The sequence below is a fragment of the Manduca sexta genome, chromosome 24, assembly GCF_014839805.1.
Source record: "Manduca sexta isolate Smith_Timp_Sample1 chromosome 24, JHU_Msex_v1.0, whole genome shotgun sequence".
In the NCBI taxonomy this organism is placed as follows: Eukaryota; Metazoa; Arthropoda; class Insecta; order Lepidoptera; family Sphingidae; genus Manduca; species Manduca sexta.
The window spans coordinates 8,164,158-8,187,032 of record NC_051138.1 but is presented as its reverse complement, the minus strand read 5'-3'; the positions used below and the strand labels follow the sequence as shown (position 1 = coordinate 8,187,032).

The window sequence follows — 22,875 nt, the reverse complement described above, 5'->3', positions numbered from 1 at the left end:
CATGGCCTACAATTTTTGTAGGAAACATCTGTCGCGAAAGTTCGCGAAATCATTGAAAGGCTGGCAACACCAAAGTGAGTATTTGCTGATGTATACATAGATATACTGAGTATGTTCCTATATTTACGCAGATATTGTCAGTATCTTTCACCAAATATATTATATTATGAATATTGTCCATGGATAGAATACTATATCGTCTATGTGTATTAAGTGAGTTTTACACATTTTTCTGTTGAGAGTACCGCGTACAGAATATATCTTACATGAGTGAGTGAGTGGTTTACTGTAGTACCAACATTCCCTGACTATAGAGTTACAATATGGCCGAAAGTACAAATGCGCGCCATTTAAGTAGAACTTTTGAAGTTGTGTTTAACTAAAGATCTAAACATATAAATGTGAGTTGGCTTTTGTTTCACTTTAGATTTATAAGTGAGTGAGTTTATGTTTTACTAGCTATTCACACATGTGAGTTGGTTTAAGTTATCCTTTTATTCACATTACATTCATTTCACTTTGATTCATGCAACACTGAATGCGGCACATAAAACTTATAACATTCTAACTTGTTTGCCGTACAGTGAATGATCATTTACTTAGCTTAATTTACCTGTATACAGAATTTACCGTGTAAACTAGACATCTACCCGCTGTAAGCGTGTTAATGTCTCCAAACTGAGAAATTACATATGACTAATTTGAAGGGTGTTTATACTTACATTTACATTTGAGACGTCGTGTCGTTCCAGAGTGATAGTATGTCCGTATATCTTGTAACTTACCTAAATGAATATCTTGCCGTATGTTCTCGTCTGGAGAGATTCCGTGTGGAGAGAAACTTACAACCACGCCCTCTGGGATCTGATGCTCTGAGCGATTCCACTTACCTACATCCTTATTCCTTACCTACCTACATCCTTATTCCTTACTTTCCTACATCCTTATCCCAACTTACCGGAATCGGTACTCCGATCGATTCCACTTACCGGGATCGGTACTCCGATCGATCCCACCTTACCGGAATCGGTACTCCGATCGATTCCACTTACCGGGATCGGTACTCCGATCGATCCCACCTTACCGGAATCGGTACTCCGATCGATTCCACTTACCTAATGGAGTCTGATGCTCTGAGCGATCCCTTATGGTGGGGAATTTACAGCCACAAAGCGGTGATCCGTGAGTCATCCGGCGGGAGGCGACCAGCAATCGCCCGGTACTTCCCTCGTAGAGTGGGGGAGGATCCGATTTAATTGTGCTTTAACATTAGTAATCTAACTCTGAGATGATGCCGAAAAGGCGCTATAACAATTGCGGCTTAGTTTATGCACTTACTTAATGTACCAAATCAGAACCTGGAACGTCGCGTTACCTGTTTACTATTTTTGGCACCCTTAGGACTAATATAAAGCTTTGGCTCTAACTTATATTTACGAGACTGAACTTGTACTAAATTATTGTTCTAATCTTGACAATATAACCATCCAGTATCAGTTCTATAAGTCCTGGTCGCCTACTCACTGGCATTGCGACAGCAATGTCATAGACTCATTTATAATTAACAGGAGCGGTCTCTCTGATGTGACACGATAAAGAATTTGCCGCCATCTAGGAATGTTGTCTTGGAAAGCCACAGTCCGTATAACACAGAACATTACAAGGTATGTCATGATGCTGTTATCTTTCGTTTCCTTCCGACATATGATAAACTTATTAAATACCCTTACTTATAAATGCGAAGCAGATTTAAACGTAGTTGATTTTGTTCTCATATCAAGAGATAACCGATACTTACACTCATTAAACATACCTATTTTTATATTTTTATTAGGTGCGACATCATCGCACGTGATATTTTACCTTTTCGCCACTAAACCCCCAAACGGGCGAATACATGGTGGAGATGCTGGGATATGATCCCATAATAAAAAATAAAATTATTGTCGGAAGGATAATGAATGGCATCGTTGACATATACCTAAACAAAAACAAATCATTGCTAAAAAGAAAAAAAAAAAATTGTTTTGGTATTTGTTTATTATCATCCAGGAAAACCCTCGCTCACTCGAAACCTATAAAACTCTTATACAATGTGGTGTTACTTGAAAGAACTGTAATTACTTCTACGTTGTCTACAAAAGGAAAGTAAGAATTTACTTTAAAACATCGAGACTTCCTAGCGTCATGTATGTGTTGTGTGTCAAATTCACCATTAATAATAATACGCGTCTACATATGGCGCGCATGATGAATAACAATGGAAATTATAAAAGTCCAGATAAATAATATTCAATGTTACATTATGTATGTTAAATTTCATGAAGTTAGGAATTTTAGGTAGGTAAAATTATAATTGAATTTGTCAATTTAGTTTAGGTACAAAGTATTTTTTCGCTTAAGCGTCGCGTTTTAGATTCAATATGTAAATACTTTACTTCGAAAGATTATTAGAGAATAATACTAGTATAATTTATCCGTTTGAATTTTAGGTTACAGGTAGGGTGATAACCATGAACCACATAACTTTTACCAAAATTGTGATGGTTCAGAAAACATTCTATTGACCGGAAATGCTCGATCAAAATGCGCACTAGGGATGTGCTTGTGGGCGTTTTGCATTTATGACCGAATTTAGACTATGTTATAATTGAAAAGTTTTGACGATCGCATTAAATTTTGAAATATGTAGATCGGACAGACAAAATAGTATTTGTTTAAAAAAAAAAAAAAAAAATCTGTAAATTATGAATGCAACAATGTCGTAATACTTGATTCAAGTGAAGAAATCTATTAAAATATCTTAGGTATGACTTAATAAGAACAGGAATGAAAACCTCATATATTATAATTTTATACCAAAATTAAATTTTCTCTTTTTATTTCCTTATATGACTTGTGTAATAATTCTAACGGTTTGTTAGCTTATATTTACGCATTCCTTTCTAGAACAATATTTTCCGGTACTATCTGGAGCAATATTTTCATATTTTAACGCAAGCGTAACCGTAAAGTTTCTTTGTTCTACAAATATATAAAAAAAAAAAAAAAAATGGGGTGGCATTTATTGTTATATAGTCATGATATAATATAGAAAGGTTGAAAATTTAAATTAACTGTTTGGACAACATTCATAAGTAATGTTTTGTGTAAAGGGAAAGTATCCTTAGATGAGAGATAAAGTAATTATATTTTTTTTTTTCATATTCACGAAAAACAATTCGATCTTTATACGATTATCGATTTTCGATTTTATTTATTTACAAACTAGTGCCACATCTCTAAAACCGCGCGCTTACGCAGCTCGCTTGAAGCGGCCATTTTGTGCGGTTTGTGTTTCGATGTGCCTAGTAAATCGAAAAAGTTTACAATAATAATTATTGTAGTGCCTGCGTGATGGTATATGTGAACAGGATCCATAGAAACTTTTGGGTATTTACAAGTAAGTAAGGTATTTTCATTATGTTTGGTTCCAACTGCTACAACATAACAAAGCTACTTCGAGTTTTAAATTAGGCTAAAATTGGTGTTATGCGTGAACTGCTTGAATTCTATATTGCACATACGTTATATGCATTGGATTAACAACAAAGCTATATTATGTGATACACATATATTCTAGGTATCGCATGTTTTTTGTTTGGCATCTTGGGTTTGGTTATTGCTATTGGGTTGGTACTTGCACCTAAGCACCTCATTAAATTTTGCTATATTCATCAAAAATCATTTCTCTTTTTGCTTATCCAGGAAAACTACCTATTTGCACATAACTATTATTTTCTGTATTTAGGTATACACTAGTAATTATGTTTCCTAAGTTAAAACCAACCATATACTATAAACTATACAGGTATCTGCCTAAGGCGTTTTGGTGAACTGATGGTGTAGATACAAGTAGGGTTAATAAATATTAATTTCTGTGACCTCAAAGTATCATTTGTAGGCATCTGTTTGTAAATTAAAACTTATGTCCATTTTGGTGATATTTACTTACCTAATACTCTGCACTATATGAAATATTGTTTAATAAATTTTCCTAAATTGCACATAAGATATTTAATTCCCTAATACTCTGCAATATGTGAAATATTGTTTAGTAAATTTGTCTACATTTATAAGGTAATTCAATAGTAATCAAAGGTACTTATGAGTAACATAAAATTGATTCAAAGACATGGTAAATGTTTTAATAATTGTAAGTATATTATTAATTGTTAAGATTTAATTCTTTTGTTGAATTGACATTTGTATGAGAATAATATGTTAATTAAAAACATAGCTTTAAAAAAAAAATATTAAGTTAATGATCATACCTTAACATTTACTTTGAATTCAGAATAATACATAACGTAAAAATAAAATATATAACCTTTTGTATGTCTAGTACATTTCATGGGATAAGCATATTAATATAAATTATATACATAATTAAAAATAAATGAATAAAATAATTATAATAGTGCTAAGTATTCTTGTTGTACAATACTTAAAATGACAATACTTATTGTGATGTCTGTCTAAAAGGGCTTATACATAAAAATAAATAATAAAAATTATCTTACTTACTTAAGCTACCTTGTGACACATTAAATAATGTTATGCAATATTTAGGGAAACTATTTGTTCTCAGATAAAATCTTATACAAATGGACCAAGTATTAATGAATCGCTTATTGCTAATAAGTGACGAAATTAAAATATTAACAGACTGTGCTCTCACACAAAGTGCTAGTTACAATAACGATGATAAGACAAAAGCCTGCATTATCGTCGCTAAACTAAAAGCAATGTTGGGTAAATTTGGTCATGAATTGCATACTTACTTTAATACCTCTCAAGAACCAGATATAGATGAAGTGTCTACACTCACTAGCATACAGCTACATGGAGAGGAAGCATTAGTAGAGCTAGAAGTTAAAATTGAGTCAGGGGCTATATCACAAAATGAAGCTTCAACAAGCAGTACATGTGCCGTTTTGTCCAGTAAACTTCCAAAGCTATCCTTACCGATTTTTGAAGGCAACATCCTTGATTGGCATCAATTTTGGGACCAATTCAGTTCAAATATAGATAAGAGAAACTTACCTGATGTAGATAAGTTATTGTATTTAAAAAGTTCCCTCACAGGCGAAGCTAAGAATACTCTAGAAGGATTGGATGCTACTAATAAAAATTATCAAATTGCAGTAACATTACTCAAGCAAAGATATGGTAAAGAAAGTCAGATTATTGATGCTCATTACGCAGCATTATACAAAATCGAACCAGCAAAAACGAGTGCAGATGGAAGGAAGACACTCAACGAAATTGAAAGGCACTTACGTGTATTAAGCTCTATGGGTGAAAATGTAAACCATAACCATTTACGATTCATTATCATGGAAAAGTTTCCAGCAGATATACTCTATGATCTTAAAATGAAGACGTCAAATGAATCAGTTGAAGAAATAAGAAACAAATTAGAAGTCATAATTGCAGCCAAAGAAGATGTGGCAAAAAATACCAGTGATATTATGATGTCAGAGAATTCTACTCATTATACTACTGAAGCATTATATGTGAATGATAAACAATTTGGACACAGAAAAAACCAGATGATAAAGAGAGGAAATTTATCTTTCAAACAAAGAACAGAAGATAGCAGGCGATCAAAATTTTATCCTGTAAGAAAAAGATGCATTTTCTGCCAAGGGGCACACTTTAACGATCAATGTCATGAAGTGAAAGGTATCGAAGAAAGGAAGGCAGTTATAAAGGATTTGTGTTTTATTTGTTTGAAACCCAAACACCATGGCAAGGCCTGCTCCTTTGAAGTAGAATGCCCGCACTGTAATCAAAAAGGAATCCATAATAGAGCACTGTGCCCAAAGAAATTTCAAGCATAAATGTAAAGTTGTGTACAAACTACGATATAGTTTTTTATTCTTCCGTCCAAATAAATAAATAGGCAACAGTTATTATTATTCATTATTGTTATCTGGTTAAATAAAGCTAGACAATATTTTTTTTAATTGATAGAATCTAATTTGTATAAATACCATCCGGGAGTATTCATGAAAGACCTGTATAAATGTTAGCAGTCATAATATATTTTTAATCATCTGTTGCTACTAGATTGAGCTTACCAGATCTACCGGTGCGTAGCGCGAAACTTCAATTGCTATGGGATTTAGAATCTATAGGTATTACACATCTTCGTAATGACAGTCTGGAAGAATAGGCGGTAGGATAGTTTAATGATTTAATTTAATTTTGAACTTTAATTTCAATGTTTGAAAAATCTGTTAAAGCCCTTAGATTCAAATTCATTGTTGTTATATGAGCCACATTTTAAGAATTGACCTTGAAGAAAGAGTTAGTACTTAGTATGGAGTTGGTATTAGTAGTAGTAGTAGTCTCAATTTATGATCCATGCGAATATGCAATTCCAATAATACTACCAGATAAAATATTACATAAAGATTTATGAACGTCTCATGAAATGTGCGGTTAAGTATCTTAAGTTTAATAATATAACTCGACAATATTTCTGGACATATAGTCAAAGGACTAGATTTTTTTAAGAAATATTTGAATGATTGGTTAATAATAGTAACGATTATAAATTCTTGTTTGGCGGGGGAGGGTCTCGCGAAATAAATTTTAGGTAAATAGTTAGCCTCTAGACACCAAACAGCCCAAGTAAGAAAGGGACATGTCTAGCTATTAGAGCCATACATTTAGAAATAGTACACGATTTGACAGCAGAAGAAGGCTTACTTGCTCTTAGAAGAATGATATCGACTAGAGGGGTACCTACAATCATAACTTCAGATAATGCGTTATATTTCAAACTTATATCATAAATAGTATCAAAACCGTATTGCATCCAGAATCAAATCCAATGGAGATTTATACCAGAACTGGCTCCACGGTTTGGCGGTTTCTATGAAAGATTAATAGGCTTGGTTAAGCACTGCATGAAGAGGACGTTTCAGAAACACTTACTGAAGGATACCCAGTTGATGACAGTAATGAAAGAAATTGAGGCAATATTAAATACGAGACCATTAATGACTGTAGACACTAAAATGGAACATGTTCTCACACCAGCCGACTTCCTTACAGCTGGTAGATGTATCACCTTAGTAGACTCGCAGGAAAAATGACTACTAGAAGGTGCAGCTACAAAGGTAGACCTAGTAAAGAGCTGGAGAAAAGTTAAAATAGTTCTAGAGGAGTTAAAAGAAAGGTTTGTAAACCAATAGCTTCCGAGCCTGAGGGAACAATATTGGAATTTTCACAAGGATCCCAGAATATTATCGAAGGAGTTACCTAAAGTAGATCAGATTGTACAGATCAAAGAAAATAAAAACCGTGAAGATTGAAGAGTTGGCAAAATAGTTTCTCTTATTAGAGGATCTGATAGTCAATGGAACTTAGTAAAAACAATTCTCAACCGATTAACGAGATTGAATTACCTATTGACAATGCAGAGTCGATCAGAGGTGATAGCACAGTTATAAATGAAATTAGCAATAATTTAGATGAACAACTAGATAAAATACCACTCCGTATAGCGAAAGTTTAGGCGCTGAAAAAGATAAGAGAACGGACGAAGTTGTCAAATCAATATCTCTTTCCTTTCGGGCGGGAGTGTCGCGAAAGTTCGCGAAATCATTGAAAGGCTGGCAACACCAAAGTGAGTATTTGCTGATGTATACATAGATATACTGAGTATGTTCCTATATTTACGCAGATATTGTCAGTATCTTTCACCAAATATATTATATTATGAATATTGTCCATGGATAGAATACTATATCGTCTATGTGTATTAAGTGAGTTTTACACATTTTTCTGTTGAGAGTACCGCGTACAGAATATATCTTACATGAGTGAGTGAGTGGTTTACTGTAGTACCAACATTCCCTGACTATAGAGTTACAATATGGCCGAAAGTACAAATGCGCGCCATTTAAGTAGAACTTTTGAAGTTGTGTTTAACTAAAGATCTAAACATATAAATGTGAGTTGGCTTTTGTTTCACTTTAGATTTATAAGTGAGTGAGTTTATGTTTTACTAGCTATTCACACATGTGAGTTGGTTTAAGTTATCCTTTTATTCACATTACATTCATTTCACTTTGATTCATGCAACACTGAATGCGGCACATAAAACTTATAACATTCTAACTTGTTTGCCATACAGTGAATGATCATTTACTTAGCTTAATTTACCTGTATACAGAATTTACCGTGTAAACTAGACATCTACCCGCTGTAAGCGTGTTAATGTCTCCAAACTGAGAAATTACATATGACTAATTTGAAGGGTGTTTATACTTACATTTACATTTGAGACGTCGTGTCGTTCCAGAGTGATAGTATGTCCGTATATCTTGTAACTTACCTAAATGAATATCTTGCCGTATGTTCTCGTCTGGAGAGATTCCGTGTGGAGAGAAACTTACAACCACGCCCTCTGGGATCTGATGCTCTGAGCGATTCCACTTACCTACATCCTTATTCCTTACCTACCTACATCCTTATTCCTTACTTTCCTACATCCTTATCCCAACTTACCGGAATCGGTACTCCGATCGATTCCACTTACCGGGATCGGTACTCCGATCGATCCCACCTTACCGGAATCGGTACTCCGATCGATTCCACTTACCGGGATCGGTACTCCGATCGATCCCACCTTACCGGAATCGGTACTCCGATCGATTCCACTTACCTAATGGAGTCTGATGCTCTGAGCGATCCCTTATGGTGGGGAATTTACAGCCACAAAGCGGTGATCCGTGAGTCATCCGGCGGGAGGCGACCAGCAATCGCCCGGTACTTCCCTCGTAGAGTGGGGGAGGATCCGATTTAATTGTGCTTTAACATTAGTAATCTAACTCTGAGATGATGCCGAAAAGGCGCTATAACAATTGCGGCTTAGTTTATGCACTTACTTAATGTACCAAATCAGAACCTGGAACGTCGCGTTACCTGTTTACTATTTTTGGCACCCTTAGGACTAATATAAAGCTTTGGCTCTAACTTATATTTACGAGACTGAACTTGTACTAAATTATTGTTCTAATCTTGACAATATAACCATCCAGTATCAGTTCTATAAGTCCTGGTCGCCTACTCACTGGCATTGCGACAGCAATGTCATAGACTCATTTATAATTAACAGGAGCGGTCTCTCTGATGTGACACGATAAAGAATTTGCCGCCATCTAGGAATGTTGTCTTGGAAAGCCACAGTCCGTATAACACAGAACATTACAAGGTATGTCATGATGCTGTTATCTTTCGTTTCCTTCCGACATATGATAAACTTATTAAATACCCTTACTTATAAATGCGAAGCAGATTTAAACGTAGTTGATTTTGTTCTCATATCAAGAGATAACCGATACTTACACTCATTAAACATACCTATTTTTATATTTTTATTAGGTGCGACATCATCGCACGTGATATTTTACCTTTTCGCCACTAAACCCCCAAACGGGCGAATACAACATCTTTCTCTAAGCTCAATATTTATTACAATACCGTGAAACAATAGCTTTAATACCTTAACTCGGAGAATTACCCCAAAAATTACCATAAAAAAAATACCCTGCTGATTCAGTTTTACCCTAAATCTAGCGTAAATAACCCTAATCTGGCATTATTGAATCACTGTTCAAATGACAAGACTTGTCAAGTTGCTTTATCCACGTATGACGTCACACGAGACGAAATGACATAATGTAGCGTTTGCGCGGGAATTATAGCTATTTAACATTTAGGCATGGTTTTATGTACTTTTTAAGCTTTATTTGTGCAAAATACTATTTTTCTTGGCTATTTATATCCACAATGATCAATTTAAAACACCTTCTGAAAATTTGTCCGGTCCCTTATTGCTTTTGGTTTAGCTTTTTTTTACATGGGGATCAGGAGCCTGCTCAAAGCTCGCTCGGATGGCGCTATACTTAAGAGTGTCGAACTTAGGCCATAAGACCTGTAAAATTAACTTAACCGGTACAGCCCCCCCTCCTGATAGAAGCTATAACGCGTCTTGCCCTAAGAACAAAAGTGTTGATCCCTTACAACGAGGTACAATCTAATCAATGTTAGGTGGTACGTAGTCACTTATAGGATCTAGTAGGATGATAAATATCTTTCTTGCATAGGTGCAGTTTAGGAGCGGGATAGTATGTGCCCAGTGTCACTCTAGAGTTGCATGGTGATGCATCTATCAAATGATTAAGTCTGCAGTCTAATGAAGGGTGCGTTGCTGCCGCAGAAAAAATATTACAGAAATACCGTTCTAACATCAAATGCATTTCGAAGTACTCTACTTCAATGCTCTCTTATTACATAATTATGCACATTGCACAACCTGTAAACCTTTTCCCGCAAGTGCAAGCAATAATTTAACGAAGTTTTATCGCCATCAGATAAACGGTATAATATCAGCCCTGTATTATATACGTTCCCGATGTTGGGCACGGGCATCCTCTACTACTGAGAGGGATTAGGCCTTAGTCCACCACGGACTGGCCTCTCACCGGCCTAGTGAGGATTGGTAGACTTCACATACCCTCGAAATTCCTATAGAGAACTTCTCAGGTAATCAGGTTTCCTCACGATGTTTTCCAAGCGATAATTCACAAAGAATACACACATATTTTTTTAGAAAAGTCAGTCTGTGCCTTTTAGGATTTGAACCTGCGGAATTCGTCTCGGCAGTCCGTTCCACAACCAACTAGGCTATCGCCGCTTTCAAACGGTGTGGCAGCGCATAAACTACGAACATTGTTTTTTTTTTACATAGGGTCAAGACGGCAACAGTGAGTCATTTTTTGTTTTCCCTAACCTGCACTAGAAATGGAAGGGTGTTGCGTAATTGTAAAAGGATTAGCATATAGAATAACTAATACACTTTCATTATATCAATTGATTTAGTTAAACAAAATAATATACTAGGAGATAAAAATGGTTTTAAAAAAAATAATTTGAGCCACTGTGTACTGGAGGTCGGATACAGTGAATAGGCCCACAGTTCACAGTGAACCAGGTACAATCAGCAAAGTTGGCGGTCGACCACCCTAAGGGTCAAAATAACTTGGCAAATTTGTTTTACTACGTTTGGGAGGCGGGGTTTGGGATCGATTGCATAGATCGATATCAGTCGTAAGTCTGTTGGCGACCTGCAATGACGTTACGTAACACTACCGAACCGCTGCTGAGTGTATAATAGAAAACGAAATTAAAATTGATGCGCGCACGTCTATGCTATGACGATAATTCCTATACTTGTAAGATGCATATCGTCGGCGTAAGGAACGTAATAACAAAAGTTTTATAGTTTGGAGACAATCGCGATTTACAGTGTTTATATTGTTAAAATTTTTGGCATTATTTTTTAATAAATAAGAAACGACATTATGTTAATTATTTTATATCATCATATTATATGCCTGATTACCTTCTTTTTAACTTTTAACAAACCAAACTTTATGTTGTATTAAAAAATAATCATTTTAAAGCAATTTCCGCCATATTTGTCACAACTATATTTTGTTAGTAAATTATGATTAGCTACTTTTTAAGCCGTTTTTTTAGTTTTCGGTCTCTTTAAACCCATAGTCTATAATTAATTTATTAAATAAATTCAATGGCTGCATAATATTATGATTGAATTTTGAATCGTAAAAATTTAAACTGTTCAGTTTATTCAATTCGTTCAATAATTCATATTATAATAATAAATCATAGTTAATAGATTTCATTATTTGAATTGTTATTTTATTTTATTTCAAAAACTTAGACGATAACATTTTATTCCAATCTCTGTATTTACAAATATTATGTATTAACATTAAAGTTAAAATAATTGACCTAAAATTATTAGCTTCTTGGAGATATTGTTTTTTATTTACTCTTAATGATCTTTTTTATCTTAAATATGAATAGTTTTTGAGTTAATAACGAAATACCTTTTTTTCATCCTAATTTGAACTATTTAACACCTTTTTGAAGTAGTTAATTGGACTATTTATCGATATGCAGCGATTATTATTTATTGAATTTGAGGCGAGTTTAAAGATTTTATGTGTAGGTGGTAATATGCTTTTATTAGAGTAATATTGAAAGGCCAACATTTTTATTGCTGCAGATGTTGTTTGAAAAGAATAAATATATCACATAAAAATGGTTTGTTAAAGAGCGCATTTTTTATCAATGTTTGTATTGACACCGGTCTTACGTGGACGCATTTATCGTTAAACTGAGTCGATTGTTATGCTATTGAATTTAGAGGCATTTAAAGATTATAAGTGTAGGCGTAGATTTGAATTCTTATTACAGTAGTATTTGCAAGGCTAACATTTTATTGCTGCACATGTCCAGTTTGTAAATTTTAGTTACTTTCTTTAGCCAATTATTTAGTTTTCGCTGAGTTAAAACCCAAAGTCTATAATCAACTTACAGTTATTGATTTTTTACCGATTTAATAGCTGCATATTATGATTGAATTTTGAATTATATAAATTACTTAAACAGTTTATTTAATTCGTTAAATCATTCACATAATCATAAATTATTGTTATTCGTTTCATTATTAGAAAATATTATATTTTTTCTCAATTGTTTTTATGCTTTTTTGAACATTTTATTTACTTTTAAAGGACATGTCCGTTTTTTGTATGGGCGCTGGTTTTATGTTTCGAATAAATTCCAACCAACCTCAAACTTATTGAATAATAATGTGCCAAAAATTAGTAACTTGGAGTCATTAAATAATAATTTTAGACCCTTCATTGATAAGAAAAATAAGAAAGAAAAGTCATGGCTGAGTAATTCATACAAATAATTTCACGATTCGTCAAAAGATATAACTACCTGTTTTTTTTTTTACATAAGTAAGTGTTATTATTATCATTTACGGATATAAAGGGAAAAATTTTAAAAATAAGAAAATTTGAAAAAAAAATATTTGCAGTAAGTAATTATTTTCAGAGATAAATAAACAAGATTTTTGATTACTTAACTTTTTCGGGATGCCTTCCAAATGTAATAACGTTTATATTTGCAGAGTTCATTTTAAGTGTAATATTTAAAGTAAATAATTTTTTTAAATCTCACAATCAAATCTTTCAAATAAAATGATTTATTTCAATAGGCTCGTTTTGTGAACCAGTCGATGAGGCTCACGCACATATCGCTACGATATATAATTATCAAAAGTTAAAATCGAATATAGTAGATAATATATTTGCAACACCAATAAATAATGAGATACACATGTAAAATGAAATTTCGTAGAAAGTCTATGTAAATAAAACACATTTTTTGTTACTTCAGTGATATGATTTAATTGTATTCATTACAAGTTTGATACGCTCAGCAGGCAGGTTGAGTAGAGTGTGCGCTCTGGATCGGTTGGCGATGAAGCTCTCATCCGCATCCTAGTGTATACATCGAGGGACAGTGGTTCTCTGTAATACAATTAAATTATATATTAATTACTAAAATCTATTATTCTAATAATATTTTAACGTAATGACTACAGTGCCAAAATAATAAAATTTATATGGGAGCAGAACGCCAGTGCGGCCGACACAAAATACGTGGGTCAAGTACGAAATAATCCAAATTAAGTAAAAAAATCAGCTTTGTTTTCCATAATTGCACACATTTTATTGAGATAAAAATCCCAAATTTGCATTAAATCGGATTGTAATTCTACTTTAATTCAGTGCTACATATTATGTAGTTGTAAAAGAAACAATAATAACAGAAACCTCTGGGTTAAACTGGGTGGGACTTAAACGTCTATAAGCGGATCTTACAAACGCGCCGACATAGTTAATTACTCTAGTAAGAAATCATATTACCACTACTTAAAATCTTTAAACTCGTCTAAATTCAATAAACAATGGACGCCGCTTTCCGATAAAGGCGTCGACATGGAACCGGGTTAACAAAAACAAAAAAAATGTCGTCCTCTAACAAAGACCCTTTTTATGTGAAATCTTTACACTTTTTAAACTGCACATGTGCAGCAATAAAAATGTTGGCTATGCAATATTACTGTAATAAAAACAAATTATCGCCTATCCATAAATTATTTATACTCGTCTATATTTTTGGCATTAAATAAAAATTATTAATAAAGGAGATAGAATTTCGGGCGTCTTCTTCTTTAAATTGGAAATTTCTCCTTATTTCTTAAATAAGGAGGATTTAAATTGAAATTTCCTCCTTATTTCTTATTTTTAAGTTATCGAAGAACCTCTTTATCCTCTTAATAACAATTGTATTTTTAAGTGCCAATGAACACTAAAGATTATTTTTCTAGACGTCATGTTATCCAAATCGAATGAGCTATCACTCATATTTTTGGATCTTTATAATACATAAATTGACACCTTTTTGAGCTTATTGACTGGACTAAAAGGCTTACCGGCCTGACTTAATATATTCCCAACATTAAATTAGAGTTTACTATTAAAAGTTGACGGTAAAAGTTACGCTTAATGCTACTGCTGTTTCAATATCGAAAACTCTGAATTTTTAACTGAGATCAAGAAAAGATAGGTAACACCTATAAGTATAGTGAGTATACCCGTCGAAGTAGTTTATTTTTGCATTGAGTACTTTTAAGTTTTCCAATTATATTTCTTTTCAATATTTTGACATTTGATTATTCGTAAAGCAACTTAAATAACATACTACATAGATTACTACAAGTATGATCAATAGCACTATGTTAATTTTTTTGGCAAAAAAACACACAATGACTAATGATATTTGACCCTACGATAGATAGGATAACTTAAGGATTAATATAAAATATAATAAGTAGCATATTGAAGTCTGTTTTACACAATTAAAGGAATAAGTATTCATCAAAACTCAATAATATTATAATTATATTTAAAAGAGCTTAAAAAGGTGGTCTATGTTGGCTTTAAATATAATTAATTATGATGACCAATAATTAAAAAAAAGCCATAAACCGCGATTTTCTCAAAACTGCAAAATTTTAATTATTAGTTCTCTGCCCTGACGATATTTTTCCCACGCATATTAACATCCACTAGTTAAAATTAATATTAAAATATTATATAGTATAGTATGACTGATTTACTTACTGTAATATTTAATTCCCGGAATATATAATCCATGGTGCAGTAGTCACATGACGGGTCGGCGACTAAGTAATTAAGAGTCCAGTAAACGAACATAAGTCTACGTAGTGGCAAGATATCGGTGTCCGTAAACGAAATAATAATTGTGAGCAAAATACTACTGGTACTCAATAGTTGCGTGCGCGTCGTCAATCAGTAAAATACAACTAAAGTAAACAATAATAGTTATCTGCTGTTCCTTTCGCACATCTCCAAAACTGTCGTAATTGGTGAAATATGAGACAGGGGCGTGTCTAAATATCTCGGGACATTAGACCGGTCAAGCAAAATGTGTTTGGAAGTGTACTAGCACCAACTTGTCCGATTGTACGTTCACATTGATTGATCAATAATGCAACGCAAATAATAATGCACATTTTTACTTTTAATCAGTCTTTATGTATTAATGAATTAAACAAAGCAGTAAAGAATATAATTGATCGATTGATTCCTTCCTAACCGAATTTCGGCTACGGCGGCCAATCGCAATACACAAGCACTCTCTGTTCCCTCACTCTCAGTCCGGTGAGACGGCAATCAGACATGAACGAAGAGAGATCAGGCGCAAGATCAACGGATTTACGTGCTTTCCGAGACACGGGAGTATCACACCAACAACTTCTTTACTCCGAGCTGCGACTGAGTTATATTTTTAAGATGGAAAAACCCAGTCAACATTATTTTGGCCCGACTCGGGATTCTAACTCAGGACCTTAGCGCGGTAGTCGTACTCGTACCGTGTATAGTTACAACTACGCCACCGATGCAGTCATAAAGAATATAACGAATATAATTTTATTTCAGTCTTACAATTAATAATCTGGTAACTTAAAATGACTACTTCAGTCTCAAGAAAAATGACAAAAAATTTAATCTCATATGTCAACTAACTTTCAACACTTAAAATAAATAATAAACAATTTGGCTCTTGATGTTCTCCTATGTTTGTAAAGCTGTTTTCATTACTGAGCTGTATGTTTTCCGATTTTACGGGGATTTGCAGAACGAGCCATCCTGAAAAAAAAATAACGATAATTATAAGGTATTTTAGTAAATTTTCTTAGATTAAATTTATGTGTCAGTATCTATGATTATCAGGGTAGTACACATTGGCTTATAAGCCACTGTGTACTCAAGTGATTTGAGCCACTGTGTACTTAACCACCATTTTGGATTTAACCTCTACCACATACAACAGTTTTGCATAAGTCGAGGTGCATTATGCGACAAAAGGACCTCAATTGAACTTATTTCTTAACAAAAATATTAGGTAATCAATCCATGTAACGAAAGGTTAGTGAACAAACACAAAGTAAATCTTACCTTAAAATTCATGATTTCACTTACTTACCAAAACAAAAAACTACTCACAACACTCCCTAATTACATCGCTGACGCGAGCGAACTAGTTGCATCACGAACATATCCCGAGACCGTCCGAGGAGTGAAACAGATGGAAAGTTATCCCTAATACTTCCTTAACAACGACCGCTGCGCCACTGTTGCCGCTATTACCACTGTTTCCGCCTTGACCCTAGGTAAAATTACTGTTTTTTCTTAGGCTCTGGGGCACAACACGCGGCTTTTCCTTGGAATATGACTCCAGCTTCGGCCGTATTTCCTTATAACACTCTTTGTGCAAGACGTACATATCACATAAAGCGAGACGACGTTTCCACGCATGCGCAGTCGGTGTGTCGAGTGAAACGACAAATGCAGGGCGGACAACGCGCCTCGCGATCTCGCGACTGAGATATTGAAGCCGCAGTGAAGTGACTTTGTATAGACTTAGTTAAAGGTTTTACTATAAATAATATGGGGTAATATTGTAAACGGGGACATGACCTTCATCTTAGTTTAGTAGGAATTAGTGTTTTTAGGGCCCTTGCGCGTCGTTTGTTAGCAAATTTTGTATGTTTTTAGGAAATAACTTTGTATGTATCGCACTTAGGCGTATTTTTCTAATGTTTAATTACAGGCATTTGTATTACCTGTAAAATGATGTATGATTCGTATAGAGGACTCAAAAGGTCCGGTTATTATTTGTAAAATAACGTAGTATATATAGTGAAAATTAGGCTTCGAAGAGACTCTATGTTTGGCGACTCTCCCTACGGGATAGCCTTGGGGTATATAAGTGGCTCCAAATTTCAACACAGCGTAGTTTGAGCCAGCAGCACAAGGAAGAAAGAAAACTCAAGAAATTTTAATTTAACAATATACGATTGTTACCACCTCTCAAGGCTTTATTGGTGCTGGATTGTGGTGCAGCATTGCCACCTTCCCTCACACAATCTAGCACCCGCAAGTGGAGACGGGAAAGCGTTTTGGTGCGATCCTAGCCCACACACTCCCATTTATTAATTATACATGACAAATTAATGTGGTAAAAGAAAAAAATATATTTTTCGGAATAATTTTATAAAATAATTATTATAACTTAGTTTTGTTTTAAAAATACATATCACAACGTTAGGTAGAATGTAAGTACAGAATATACCTACTGATTATTCATAATATACAACAAATTACATGCTTTCACTTCATTATCATCAAGATAGCCGACAAAGAAGGGTTGGACAAATTTTTATTGTAAACACAAATAAAAATCTACAATTGATTAATTTCAGTTAATTGTGACCATACGAACTATCAATTATTGATCAACTATACCAAATTGTAAAATAAAATCAATTAGCAAAAGATTAAGTTTTGATTAAGTATAGTTTTTGTACTTAACAAATAATCAGTTGTGCATGTTTAGTTGTATTTACAATTAATATTTGTTTTTATTGTTATTTGCATTTAAATAAATAATAACAATAAAATTAAACCCTGGAGTTTTCGGTCATATATTGCGTTAAAAATGGTTTGTTAAGCTTACAAATAAATCATGTAACGAGTTCTTTTATATAACAGATCTACAACATAAAAACATTGCACGAATCATCGATAAATATGTACTACGTACTAGATTTGGTGTTCCAAACATTCAGTGTTCAACTAAATTGAACAGCAATCCATTCAAACTGGCTAGTATAGTCAATATTGACAGCTTGTGATTATGTACGGAGTGGCGCTTATGATTTAAAACTCAAGTCTTAAGTATAAAACTGGATTTAATAAAAATATCAGTGAAATAAGTAAAATTATTTGTAGCTTAAGTGAATAAATAGTTTATAACAGTGTCGTTTTGGTTGCCATTTCAGTTCAGATTTTGAACAAATAATTATATGGAGGTTCGTGTCTATAGAATATACATCAATGACACGAATTAAATACACAAATAAATAATGCATAATATTATAATACCTTTATTATAATAAGATTATGCATTATTTATTTGATATTCTTTTTTTTATCGATTAGTAGTATAGAATTTTATAGAAAGAATTTCCTAAATTTTGCAACCTTCAATTGATTTCCACAAAGATAAATATTTATTTATTTATTTACACTTCATACAAGTAAAGGCGGATCTAATGCCGAAGACATTCTCTAGCTGTCAGTCTAGGGTGGTGCAGAGACAAAAAACATAAAAGATGCACAAAATAAATTTTAAGCAGTGTTGATACAGTTAATCTCGTAATATGTAAACTATACGTAAATAAATATAGTATGTAGCGCGCACATTTGAACGGGGAGCAAACTCTCGCTTTTGGCCTGCCGCTCCACTAGCCAATCACGACCCGTGCCGGCGACGCGCCTCGGTACGGCCGGCGCCCGCACCTCGGGCCCCCCGCTCGTCCTCACATCGGATTCGGCGCACATGTTACACAAACGCCCCGTAACGCGACCGCAGTACACCGTGGACTGTGCGGTGCGCGGCCCCCACGTTTTTTGTATTACATTATATAGTTGTATTACGTTATAAGTAGGTATTAGCTACAAGTATTATATATATGCAATACTAGCTTTTGCCCGCGGCTCCGCCCGCGTTTTAAAGTTTTTCGGGCTAAAGTTTTCCGTTATAAAAGTCACGTTATATATTTTCCCGGGAGCCTATGTTCTTCCCAGGGTCTCAAACTGTCTCCATACCAAATTTTATCCTAATACGTTGGGTAGTTTTTGAGTTTAACACGTTCGGGCAGACCGATGCAGCGGGGGAGTTTGTTTTATGATATATTTTTGTAGAACTTTTTAAGAGGAACAATCCCGTCATACATTATTGTTGCATAACTTTAACCGTTTACGCAGCGCACGCAACAGAAGCTCTCAAAACTAATAAATTGTCCCCGTTTTTGCATCATGTTTCATTACTGCTCCGCTCCTATTGGTCATAGCGTGACGATATATAACCTATAGCACTCCAGGAACAAAGGGCTATCCAACACAAAAATATTTTTTCAGTTCGAACCGGTAGTTCCTGAGATTAGCGATTACTGCTCCGCTCCTATTGGGCATAGCGTGATGATATATATAGCCTATAGCATTCCAGGAACAAAGGGCTATCCAACACAAAAATAATTATTCAGTTCAAACTCCTAATTTCTGAGATTAGCCATTACTGCTCTGCTCCTATTGGTCATAGCGTGATGATATATAGCCTATAGCACTTCACGAACAAAGGGCTATCCAATACAAAATGAATTTTTCAGTTCGAACCGGTAGTTCCTGAGATTAGCCATTACTGCTCTGCTCCTATTGGGTATAGCGTGATGATATATAGCCTATAGCACTCCACGAACAAAGGGCTATCCAACGCAAAAAGAATTTTTCAGTTTGAACCGGTAGTTCCTGAGATTAGCCATTACTGCTCCGCTCCTAATGGGTATAGCGTGATGATATATAGCCTATAGCACTCCACGAACAAAGGGCTATATAACGCAAAAAGAATTTTTCAGTTCGGACCGGTAGTTCCTGAGATTAGACATTACTGCTCCGCTCCTATTGGATATAGCGTGATGATATATAGCCAATAGCACTCCACGAATAAAGGGCTATCCAACGCAAAAAGAATTTTTCAGTTCGGACCGGTAGTTCCTGAGATTAGACATTACTGCTCCGCTCCTATTGGGTATAGCGTGATGATATATAGCCTATAGCACTCCACGAACAAAGGGCTATCCAACGCAAAAAGAATTTTTCAGTTTGGACCAGTAGTTCCTGAGATTAGCGCGTTCAAACAAACAAACAAACAAACAAACAAACAAACTCTTCAGCTTTATATAATAGTATAGATTTACAAAAGCGATAAATATACATACCATACATATACATAATATAATCATATAAATATATTTAATAGATATATAGACATTATCAAAGTTGTAAACTAGAAATGGAGATACCCAAACTTGTTCCACTCTTTAAAGGAAATGTATAGTCTTTAACTATAATTTATGTTATAGTTTTAGCAAAAATTTATTTTTCACTATCATACTAAATAAAAATTGTGGGATGGACTTCATACACAAATAAGCAATCTCCTTTGCGATTATTCAGTCAATTCACCTGCAAGTAGATCTCTGACTTTAAACCCTTTTTTTTTGTTTTCGCGGAGAATGTGCATGACTGAGCGGTTATGTTGGGGTCACCGTGGCTTACGGCCCGACGTTGAGCCACCCGGATTTGATCTTGACCTTCGGGTGACCGCCGGGCCGAGTCCCTAACCTATATACAACGCACGGCATACCAACTAAAACTCCGCGGTGGCCCTCTTCGGCGCATTAGGGACGACTGTGGGCTTCCTCTGACAAAAATGTCTAAGTTTTCGTCCGCAGTCGTCCCTGCGCGGTGCCGCCTGTTGCAGCCCGTCTCCTATGGGGGGCTCAGAAGCCCCCGCGTAACCGAAGGACGCTCTCGGTGTCAACGGCAACATGAGGCCTCCTTTCCACGCTGCCGTCCATCCCGGGGGTCATCACAATGTGTGTGATGTGCACAACGTACACTAAGGGCTGACGGCCCCCAGCCACCTGTCGACGACCCCCCGATGGCCCCTATTAGTCGCCTTTTACGACAGGCAGGGGTTACCGTGGTGAAATTCTCTGACAATTCGTAGATATCCTAATTCCTAGAGGGAGCGAATTCGGTGAAGTACAGATTGGGCATAGAGACGGTCGAGTTTCTTTGAGATGATCTGTATTCAGGTCAAGATATTAGATACCCTCATAATTAATTGCCGAAATGATTAATGATTGCACAAGCATAACTTTGATTTGGTTGGAAGAAAGTTGTCAGGGCGATAAAGAGTTCGCACAAGAGCGAGCCAGTTACACAACCCTACCCTGTCTAAACTCACATATCGTCGGCTAAGAGTGCTGAGCTGCTAACTCCATTTTTACCGAAAATGAGATTTCGATACCATCAGATAGAGCGAGCAAAACTCTACAAAATCGTAAAACATACCAAGTGCCTCTAACACACGACAATGTCACTTTTTGAGCCTCAATAATATCTGACAACTCCTTGGATGTGAAATTAACTCGCGTAAAACTAGCTAACTCCCTCATTTGGCGCCATTTTGTGGGCAAATGTGCAGGTCAAACTCCCGCGGCATGGCACCATAACTCCTATATGAAGAAGAACTACAATTTTACGTCGTGTGTGATATTATTGAATAATGGTGATTCTTGCTTTGAATTTTTCTATGTTTATTTTGTCTTTTGAATTGTGTTAATACATAAAAGCTTAAAATTTTGCATCCTCTTGCTTGGCTTGGGAGTTAGCCCATTTTATTTCTTAGAAATAAGTCTTGTTAAAGGAGTTAGACATAATTATTTTTTGCAATTCAATACCTTTCTATGCTTTAATAACACTTGTGTAAATGTTTTAACTCAAAAAACATAAGTAATACTTATGTTATTTATATCATGAATTATATATAGTTGGTATCCACGGTTAAAAGAGAAAATTTGCGTGGCCAAGTAATACAGTAAAAGGTAGCCTAGTCAAACTGCGATGTAAATATATAAATATTAAATTTACAAATAAATCAGCAAATTTTGGGTATTTTATACCGCTATATCTAACGATAAACATTCCACATTGATTGATTGTTGGTGAAATCTTTGGGAAAGTATTTCTGTAGCCAGTGATAGTTCTCTTTATTTTAATCAAAATAAAAGACCCCAACTTTCAAAAGTATGATGGCATCCATAAAAAACGAGGGAATCCTTTACGAAGTCAGTCACTCGAAATTTTCTATAATGTTTATACATATTTTGTAACCTAAGCCGACAGATTAAAAAAAAATAAGGATTAAAATGTAAATAATTATCGTAAAAAGCAACAGGAACGAGTGGAAAATGCCACTGGAAAGTTACTGAGTACTTTGGAAAATATATTAAACGAATTCGGTACTGAAACACAGAGGTTAACAGAATTTTCAGTGGTCAAGTTACTTGCTGAACACAGGCACACTATGTTGTGACTGCCACCGTATCACCGGATTTTAATCCAAATTAAAATATGTGGTCTCGACTGAAGGGCTATGTAGCCGCTAGAAACGAGGATATGAATTAGATTACGGTAAAAACAATATTCATTGAAAAGTAAATATTACCGGGGCTGAAGAATGGAAATAGGTTTGCGATCATGCAATCAAATACGAGAATAAATATCTAAGAATTTAACACGACGTAGACGATTACACTGATAAACTAGTAAATAATATGGCCGATATCTCCAAAACTGTTCAAAAGCGTACTGTAGGATTTGTTCATAACTCTGGTGATTACATCTCGCACTTGCAATTCGCAGACGA

The 22,875-nt window shown here is 34.7% G+C and overlaps 1 protein-coding gene and 2 long non-coding RNA genes across 6 annotated transcripts; 2 read left to right on the top strand and 1 right to left on the bottom strand.

The window, feature by feature from the left end:
• The first annotated feature begins 36 nt into the window (after positions 1-36).
• On the top strand, positions 37-3,301 carry LOC119190487. Of its 2 annotated transcripts, none has more exons than XR_005112935.1 (2): positions 37-74; positions 1,569-3,301. It is a non-coding gene; the product is annotated as an uncharacterized LOC119190487 (long non-coding RNA). The 2 variants fall into 2 exon arrangements; XR_005112934.1 differs by lacking the exon at positions 37-74 and adding an exon at positions 101-401.
• LOC119190486 lies at positions 498-9,058 on the bottom strand. Its single transcript, XR_005112933.1, has 3 exons — positions 8,597-9,058; positions 1,017-1,115; positions 498-953 (listed from the first exon to the last, which is right to left on the bottom strand). It is a non-coding gene; the product is annotated as an uncharacterized LOC119190486 (long non-coding RNA).
• On the top strand, positions 3,366-9,368 carry LOC119190485. Of its 3 annotated transcripts, none has more exons than XM_037442467.1 (2): positions 3,366-7,681; positions 9,176-9,368. In XM_037442467.1, exon 1 carries the CDS (start codon positions 4,647-4,649, stop codon positions 5,883-5,885), a length of 1,239 nt encoding a protein of 412 aa, XP_037298364.1. In that variant the 5' UTR covers positions 3,366-4,646; the 3' UTR covers positions 5,886-7,681; positions 9,176-9,368. The 3 variants fall into 3 exon arrangements, 1 of the variants encoding a protein (XP_037298364.1); XR_005112932.1 differs by having other exon boundaries at positions 3,379-3,442; XR_005112931.1 differs by lacking the exon at positions 3,366-7,681 and adding an exon at positions 7,708-8,008.
• Positions 9,369-22,875: the final 13,507 nt, after the last annotated feature.

What these genes read in the sequence shown, in the direction of transcription:
- LOC119190485 (XM_037442467.1), top strand. Translation starts at nt 4,647, where the DNA reads ATGGACCAAGTATTAATGAATCGCTTATTGCTAATAAGTGACGAAATT.